This window comes from Rutilus rutilus (genome assembly GCF_951802725.1).
Source record: "Rutilus rutilus genome assembly, chromosome: 13".
In the NCBI taxonomy this organism is placed as follows: Eukaryota; Metazoa; Chordata; class Actinopteri; order Cypriniformes; family Leuciscidae; genus Rutilus; species Rutilus rutilus.
In genome coordinates, this window is record NC_140218.1 from 5,828,510 (window position 1) to 5,838,046 (window position 9,537).

The 9,537-nt window shown below is 34.8% G+C and overlaps 2 protein-coding genes across 3 annotated transcripts in view; both read left to right on the forward strand.

The window, feature by feature from the left end:
- Positions 1–1,339: 1,339 nt before the first annotated feature.
- On the forward strand, positions 1,340–7,915 carry LOC311302906 (stress-associated endoplasmic reticulum protein 1). The gene is made up of 3 exons (XM_084429031.1): positions 1,340–1,570; positions 4,324–4,399; positions 6,667–7,915. Exons 1-3 carry the CDS (start codon positions 1,487–1,489, stop codon positions 6,705–6,707), a joined length of 201 nt encoding a protein of 66 aa, XP_084285157.1. The 5' UTR covers positions 1,340–1,486; the 3' UTR covers positions 6,708–7,915.
- A 727-nt stretch (positions 7,916–8,642) lies between these two features.
- The window catches only part of camta2 (calmodulin binding transcription activator 2), a 45,305-nt gene continuing 44,410 nt past the window's right edge, over positions 8,643–9,537 (forward strand). For both annotated transcript variants that reach the window (XM_084428583.1, XM_084428584.1), the window contains exon 1: positions 8,643–8,731. The gene's annotated coding sequence lies outside the window, so the exon portion shown is untranslated. The remainder of the gene's footprint in view (positions 8,732–9,537) is intronic.

The window sequence follows — 9,537 nt, forward strand, 5'->3', positions numbered from 1 at the left end:
AAATAAACGAGGGGGGAAAAAAGGGAAAAAAGACACAAGACGGGTATATAATCAGAAAAGTTTAGGCCTACATATCAAAGGAAAAGATGAGAAGACTTAGGGTGATGATACACAGGGTGACTTTTTGAGCAGTGTTGCTGGGCAATCTTGCAGAGCGATTGTTGCTTGGGCACTTTCCCATTGAAAATTGGGCAATAAATTTCTATCTGGATAATTTAGATCGGTCATGGGCCCTGTGTCTCATCCGGTTGCCCGTTGACGGCAACATTGCTCAAAAAGTTGCCCTGTGTATCATCAGCTTTACAGTACAGGCCAAAAGTTTGGAAACATTACTATTTTTAATGTTTTTGAAAGAAGTTTCTTCTGCTCATCAAGCCTGCTCAAAAATACAGTGATAATATTGTGAAATATTATTACAATTTAAAATAATTGGTTTTCAATTTATTATACTTTAAATTATCATTTCTGTGATGCAAAGCTGAATTTTCAGCATCATTACTCCAGTCTATCACATGATCCTTTAGAAATCTGTATAATATGAGGATTCATTATCAAAGTTGGAAACAGTTCTGCTGCTTAATATTTTTTCATAACCTGATACTTTTTTAGGATACTTTGATGAATAAAAAAAATAAAAAAGAAGCAAATGTTTTAAAAATAGAAATCTTTTGTAACAGCGATATACACTACTGGTCAGTACATTTTTTTCTTTCTTTTTTTGAAATAAATCAATACTTTTATTCAGCAAGGATGTGTTAAATTGATAAAAAGTGATAGTAAAGAAGATTTATATTATTAGAAAATATTTTTTTTATTTTGAATAAATGCAGTTCTTTTTAACCTTTTATTCATCAAATATATTAGGCAGCAGAACTGTTTCCAACTTTGATAATGAATCCTCATATTATACTGATTTCTAAAGGATCATGTGATAGACTGGAGTAATGATGCTGAACATTCAGCTTTGATCACAGGAATAAATGATCATTTAAAGTATAATAAATTGAAAACCAATTACGTTCAATTGTAATAATATATCACAAAATTATTTTTTTTTTATGTATTTTTGATTAAATAAATGCAGGCTTGGTGAGCAGAAGAAACTTTTTTCAAAAACATTAAAAATAGTAATGTTTCCAAACTTTTGGCCTGTACTGTACATATTTCAATTGTTGTAGGTATCAAATATGTTTTTTCGTTGTTTGTTTATTCAATGCAATGAGAACAAGAGGTATTATATTAAATTACATATTCACATTACACTAGCTAGTTTTCAAATATCTTTAAAATTAACGGTTCAGAGGAGTGACGTAAGGAGGAGGCGGGGCCTGCGCCAGGGTCACGTGACACCGCTGCTGTGCAGTGCAGCTCGAGCGCCTGGAACGGATCCGAATCACCGCCACCGCACACAACCCCGCTCCGTTCACCGGCCCAGCGCGATCTTCCGCCTCCCGCGACGCGTCCCAGCAGCGGCAGCATCAGCATCATGTCGGCGGTGCAGCGGATGAAAGTAGCAAACGAGAAACACAGCAAGACGATCACACAGAGAGGACACGTGCAGAAAACCACGGTACGCGCGCTCCCGCGGCTCACAGAGACATAACACACGCGAACACGTAAAGTAATGCACAGTATGGATTTACACACTACGCATATTTACACATTCATCACTAACAAAAAATACCATGTATTTTGCTAATAGTAGGCTACAATATTTTCTGAAATATATCAGAAGTATGGAGTGCTGTTTGTGTCAAAAAAGTGTCGACTGCTTCGTGTTATAAATTTGCCTATTTATACTCGTATACTTGTTCGTTCAGCTTAGCTTTATGCCTCATACATTATGTTATTGTTTTCAGTGAACGTTAACGTATTTTACATACATCCATGCAGGCAAACAAATAGATTCGATATTTTTTTTAATGAGTTTTCTAAAACATTCAGATGCATTTATCTTTGTTATACTGTATAAACGTGAATGAATCTATATTTCATCTTCGTGCTTTGTCATAATATTCATTGTTTTAATTTAGAATGATGGTAAGAAAACTATGGAAGCTTGTTTCCGCCACAGAATAAAACAATATAAAAGATAATTGCGACTTTTTATCTCACAATTCTGACACTTTTTCTTGCAATTACAAGTTTACATCTTGCATTTCTGACCTTTTTCTCAAAATTGCATGATATAAACTCGCAATTGCCTGTTATAAAGTCAGAATTGTGAGTTTATATCTCTATACTATCTCTATAATTCTGACTTTATTTCCCGCAATTGCGACTTTTGCAATTCTGACTTTTTTTTTTCTTCCAATTCTGAGTTTATATCTCGCAATTCTGAGAAAAGAGTCAGAATAGCGAGATGACAATTATCTTTTAAGTAGTTTTTTTTCTGTGGCGGAAACAAGCATCCAAAGAAAACTCATTTAGCGGCATATCTGTAAAATGAGTTTCAGAAAACAACAGAAATAACAGTTCACATTTTCAAAATTTCAACTTAAATTTTGGCTTCCAACAATGGCAGTGTTTTATTTTTACATTTGATCATTCAATTTCTATAGTAGGCTATTAGTTGAAAACTGTGGTGTCAGACTTGCATTAAAAGCTATTTTATTTGTATCCTTTTTCTCTTGAATTTGTCCTATTGTTTGTATTATATTACTGACGGTTTACTTTTCTTCAATAAAATAATCAAATTCTTGAGAGCTTTTTTGCTTGCATTAGTTAGTCTGGGATAGATGGAATAAAATAATTTTTACGATGCATTACGATGCTGATGTGACCGATTCTGCATCGATGCATAAAAACAAAAGAATATATATATATATTTTTAACTAAATAGACCTATATAGCCTATATATGAATGTACTGTTTTATTGTAAATAATGTACTGTTTTTATAGGCTATTTTAATAAAAAAAAGTTGCATTTGTTCTTTGTAAGCATAGCCTACTATTTGTACGTTTAATTAAAATCAGTTTATTTGTATTTAATACACTAAAGACTATGCAGTGACTATTTTAACATTTGATTTTTCAATTTCTGTATTATGTCATGAATGCTACTGTTAAAAAATAAAGCACTGTTATTTTAATTTTTTTCCTTGTTGTATTTTTTTCTGCTTTTTGTTATTTGCATCTTTATTCTTATTTTTATTAATAAAAATAAAATAACTTAGAATGATATTGTGATTTAATATAATAATTATTTTTTAGGGATGCACCGATATATCGGCCAATAATCGGTATCGGCCGATAATAGCAATTATTTTCACTATTGGCCATCTGCATATTTCTGATAAGAAACAAAGTCTAAGCTTTCAAATTTAGTCAATTTTATCACAAAAATTCAAACAATAAATAGCGTTTTCATGCTCTTAAAGGTAGGGTTGGCCATTTTTTTTTCATAAACACTTTTTGTTATTCTGGTTTAAACCCTCCAAAGCAATCCATAATAGAAGTAGTCTAAATATAATTTTTTCAATTACATATATCTTCTGTGGAAGTCTCAGGAACAAAAAATGTTTGTCCAATCATTGAATTTTTTATTCTCTGGCAACACTATCAACGCCAGAATAAATCTGAAGTTTTCTCTTTCTCTTGGTATCTAGAATTGTGAAATGTAACTGGTGTCTAAAATTTTGTAGATCAACCAGCAAAATATACTTGATATATGTCGCTATCTTGATGAAAATTACTAATATAAGAGTTTCTGTTTTTGTGTTAATCGGGATTACAATATTGATCAAAATTAACATGAGAATGATTTTTTTGTTTTTGCCATTATTGACCAGCCCTAATAACAGCAGTCATAAGATATTTTTTTTATCCACCTATTTTTATGCAAATTTTGGGATATTGCATAAAAAAAAAATGCTGGATGAAAACACCAAGATGCGCATGAATTCTAAAAATGCGCATAAAAAAACTGGTTCAAATCATTTTTTATCCAATAAGACGATGTGCATAAACAACAACGAAAACATATTTACTGAATAAATCCCTCAATGTTCAACAATAAACTCATGTGACTTTGCCTCAACAGAGGCTATGATTGGATAACTGGACTAACCAGCGGACCAATCGTGTCGCAACATCTCAAATGTTGGTTTGTTTGGTTCTGAAACGCCTGAGCTAAAGTCTGTCAGCAGAATAACTGGTCATCAGACTTTTCACAAGTTCGCAGTGACTATCGACATGGACGAATGTTTGTATCACAAAGCAGTCGAGTCCTTTTTGTCACAAATGGAACCCCATACACTGAAACCTGTGCTGTGATTGGACGTTTGAGCAGTAGATGTGATGAATGTGTGTTTGTCCTGCAGCGTGTGGTGAGTGAGGAGAAGTCTCCGGTGGGTCCGTGGCTCCTCGCACTCTTTGTGTTTGTGGTCTGTGGCTCAGGTGAGATGAGAAACCAGCTCAAGGTTTATTATATCATTTACATGATGTGCTAATTCATAATCGCACAGAATCACATATATCAGTATTTGTTGAGAAATGCTCCTCTCAAGAAGTGGTGCTGAGCTCAACGACATCCATCTAATGCATGTTTACATTGGAAAAACAATAAAAAAATCTATCGTTTTATCATTCTATTGCTGTATCTATCGTTGAATCTATCATTGTATCTGTCGCTCTATCGTTGCATCTATCGTATCATTCTATCGTTGCATTTATATCTCTGCATCTATCGTTGCATCAGTGTATCTTTCTATCATTGCCTCTATTGTTGCATCTATCATATTGCTGCATATATATTGTTGCATCTATCGTATCATTCTTTTGTTGCATCTATATCATTGCATCTTTGTATTGTTCTATCGTTGCATCTATCATTGTATCGTTGCATCTATCTTTGCATCTATCGTATCGTTCTATCGTTGCATCTATATCGTTGCATATCTATCGTTGCATCTATCGTATCGTTCTATCGTTGCATCTATCGTTGTATCTATCGTATCGTTCTATCGTTGCATCTATATAATTGCATCTGTTGTATCTATCGTTGCATATCTATTGTTGCATCTATATAATTGCATCTGTTGTATCTATCGTTGCATATCTATCGTTGCATCTCTATCGTTGCATCTATATCATTGCATCTATCGTTGCATATCTATCGTTGCATATCTATCGTTGCATATCTATCGTTGCATCTATCGTTGCATATCTATCGTTGCATATCTATCGTTGCATATCTATTGTTGCATCTATCTTTGCATCTATCGTATCGTTCTATCGTTGCATCTATATCGTTGCATATCTATCGTTGCATCTATCGTTGCATCTATCTTTGCATCTATCTTTGCATCTATCGTTGCATCTATATCATTGCATCTATCTTTGCATCTATCGTTGCATCTATCTTTGCATCTATCTTTGCATCTATCGTTGCATCTATATCATTGCATCTATCGTATCGTTCTATCGTTGCATCTATATCATTGCATCTATCGTTGCATATCTATTGTTGCATCTATCGTTGCATATCTATTGTTGCATCTATCGTTGCATATCTATTGTTGCATCTATCGTTGCATCTATTGTTGCATCTATCGTTGCATCTATTGTTGCATCTGTCGTTGCATATCTATCGTTGCATCTATCTTTGCATCTATCGTATCGTTCTATCGTTGCATCTATATCATTGCATCTATCGTTGCATCTATATAATTTCATCTGTTGTATCTATCGTTGTATCTATCGTTGCATATCTATCATTGCATCATTCTTTGCATCTATCTTTGCATGTATCGTCGTATGCTATTATTTATTTCATTTTTGAATGTGTAAACTGTGGTATTGTCGTTTTGTGATTCTTTTGTGTGAAACTTTATTTGCTGCCGTCTTGACCAGGTCTCTCTGGAAGAAGAGATAGTAATAGTAGTTTTATCTATCATTGCATGTATCATTGCATCTATCGTTCTATCATTCTATCGTCGCATTTAATAATAAAAGACAACATACAGTAAGAATACTTCATAAAATTATAATAATAAATTAATATTTCAATCCAACCAGGCATTTAGATGTAACTTCAAGCTTTAGTTGCTCGTTGTGCAGTTTGTGTTGAACACAGAATCGGCTGTTGTGGGAAACATGATATCGGTTTGTTGTTTCCACACTAACTTTGAATATGATCCAGTAGATATGCTTTATCTCAGAACTCACTGATGTTTCAGACCAAACCTTCCACCCGCATGAATAATGCCACGGTGTTTATTTACATCGCGTCTGTTCTGTGTGCGACCATTCAGGAGATTTACATGTTGTAAATAACAAGACTGTTGTTTCATAGATCTCTCACATGTAAATCCTATGGCTTTCAACAGCTGAGAATATTTGTACTGTTAGATTGAAACTTTAGTGTCTACAGTGTATCATATCAATAATACACAGTTGTTTCAGTGATCAGTCATATATTTCATTCCAGTATTTAAGACTCACAACGTTTGAATTTTCACTTAGTGTTTCATTTAATAACGAGTGTCAAAATATGCAATATATATTGTTCTTTTTAATCATGCAACTAATAAAATATGATCTTTTGGGTCAAATGTCTTGCAATGTTGCATTGCTCTTGTGATGTGATTGAACAGGCTTTAATATGTATTACATATTTATGTATTAATATTATCTTTAATATTATATCTCTCTTTCACTTCTAGCCATCTTCCAGATCATCCAGAGCATCAGGCAGGGAATGTGAGCGCCGTCTGAAGCCGCTCGCTCTGATCTTCCATGGAGACGCTTTCTTCTTCGGTTCATCTGTTAGTTTTTGTTTACAGCTGATTTCAGTTCTGTGTGTGTGTGTGTGTGTGTGTGTGTTCAACGGTTGGACCGTCTCAAGCATGACAGGGTTTTAATTCTTCTTTGTGTCGGCTGCTCCTCAGGACGCTCTGATTTTAGTTTCATTGTTCAGTCTCCTCTGATTCGTGTCGTTTTCAAGTAAACAAAAGCAATGTTTCCATCAGAAGTGGCAAATTTAACGTGTGCGCTACATTGGAATATCGCATAAAACATTTGCAAATAAAGCAGCGTTTCCTTCCCATGTGTTCAAGAGAACAAAAACATCACGTTCTGGGAAATTGCAACAAAATATCAGTAATAAAAATTAATATAAATAATAATAATAATAATAATAATCCGTCATAAATAACGAGCGGCAGACGAAACGCAAAAATGCTGTGATGCGATTGGTCCGCTGGTTAGTCCGGTTATCCAATCACAGCCTCCGCTGAGTTTGTTGTTCTTAATCGAGGGATTTATTCGGTAAATGTGTTTCCATCGTAGTTTATGCTAATCTGAGTTTTATTTATAACATTTATCTATGGAAGCTTGTTTCCGCCACTGAATAATAAATAAATAATAATAATTGCGACTTTTTATCTCACAATTGTGACTTTTTTGCTCAGAATTGCATGATATAAAGTCGCAATTGCGAGATATAAAGTCAGAATTGTGAGATATAAACTATTCTGAGGTAAAAAAGACCTCAAGAAATTTTTTTCCCTTAGAATTGGAGTTTATATCTCACAATTATGTGTTATAAAGTCAGAATTGCGTGATATAAAGTCGCAATTGCGAGAAAAAAAGTCGCAATTATCTTTTAAAATGTTTTATTCTGTGGCGGAAACAAGCTTCCCACTTTATCCACCTCAATTGAGTGCATACTTGTTGTTTTTTTAATGCGCATTTTTAGAATTTATGCGCATTTCGGCATTTCCATCCAGCATTTTGTTGTTAAAAAATGCGATATCCCAAAATGTGCATAAAAATAGGTGGAAGGAAACGGCTATTTATGAGATTTTGTATGAACTCAGACATCGGTAGCCATATGAATCTGCACCTCCGTCTCTGACAGGAAACTGATGCTCTGTAATAATGATTTTATACAAATAAAAGATATTTTCTCTATCGGCACTGTGTTTTACTTTTTTTTTTTTTTTTACTGTGGTTTTCTATTAAGTATATTTCCAAAAGTATGTGATTCTAGTATGTGACTAATTGGTTTTCATTTCTGAGGTAAAATCTTTAAAGTGGACAGGAAATTAAAATTAAACTATTTGCTTATTGTACTGTATTGCATATGTTATTTTTTTGTAACTCATAAAATACACAAATGCACACACACACATTAGTGAGGGTCACTATGCTGGACAGTAGGGAAACACACTGAGGTCAGACACAATACACACATTCATCTCTCTCTCTGTGGAGTTGCAGTGGAGAACATTGCATGGTATTGTTGCTGTAAATGCGTTTTATAGCATAAATTAATTCAGCAATTGATAGCAAATGTCCATTTTGTGATCAAAGGGAACAATTTTTCACTGTTTTGTACATTGTGACAGGTTGAAAGGCTTAATTTTGATGCTTAATTTCATGTTTGTGGATTTTAAAGTACTATTTTCAAAGGTTGGTTTCATTTTTGGTTTCAAGTTTGGGAAAAAAAAGAGAAAACATTTTTTTTTTTTAATCTCTCTCTCTCTCTCCCTCTCTCTCTCTCTCTCTCGCTCCCCTCTCTCTCTCTCCCCCTCTCTCTCTCTCTCTCTCCCCTCTCCCTCTCTCCCACTCTCCCTCCCTCTCTCCCACTCTCCCTCTCTCCCTCCCTCTCTCCCACTCTCTCCCTCCCTCTCTCTCTCTCCCACTCTCTCCCTCTCGCTCCCCCCCCTTCCCTCGGTGACGTCAGTGGTGTGAAGAAGAAGATGGCGGCGCTCGTGAAGGCGGAAGGTAAGTGTCGGAATCCGTTTCTGTTACGGTGACGCGTTGCTGTCAGCGCGCGAGCTGCCGTTAATCAGAACCCGTTCGCGTGGTTCGGTTCGGTCCCGGTGCGTGTGTGTGTTTCTGTTACTCCTGCATTAATGTATCGTGTGTGTGTTTTTATCCCGTCAATCAGTGTGTGTATGTGTCAGTCCGGGGCCTTGGGGTTTGTCATGTGTATTTATGTTTATGAATAAAATAATTAAACTCATTCAGATGGTTTCGTTCGGTCCGGTCTGCGTCGACAAGCCTGTCTCTACATATAGTGTGTGTGATTGGGTCATTATGGGTGTGTGTGTGTGTTCAGGAAACGCTGCGTTTATGGCTCTTACAAAAAGTATTATCATATTTTTGTACACGGTCATGATTTTTCCCTGTATTATTGTTTAAATACTGTGGTGAATATGGTAATAACACAGTAGCATGGTCTGATACCATAGTAACGTTACTAGCATTTTTCTCAACATCGTTTTGTTTTGAGATTATGTCATTAATAAACAACAGTCATTTGGCCAATTAACATTTTCCATCATCTAAAATTTACTGAAATTAATACACATTCATATTATATATTTTGGATTACATATAGACTGGATTACATCATATACTCTGCTGTCTGCAAATCAGCATCAACATTACATTACATTATATTAAAAGGAACTTATAAATCGTTTGTCATAAATATTAGGTCATGTCTGATGACCATGTGACTGTTTTTCGTGTGTTAATCAATTGGAGGCGGGGCTATGCTGAATCTAGAGTGCTGATTGGAGGAA

Excerpts from the sequence above, each read along its gene's own strand:
- LOC311302906 (XM_084429031.1), top strand. The coding sequence starts at position 1,487 with ATGTCGGCGGTGCAGCGGATGAAAGTAGCAAACGAGAAACACAGCAAG. Across the intron at positions 1,571-4,323 it reads GACACGTGCAGAAAACCACG|CGTGTGGTGAGTGAGGAGAA; the intron begins GTACGCGCGCTC and ends TTTGTCCTGCAG. Across the intron at positions 4,400-6,666 it reads GTTTGTGGTCTGTGGCTCAG|CCATCTTCCAGATCATCCAG; the intron begins GTGAGATGAGAA and ends TTTCACTTCTAG.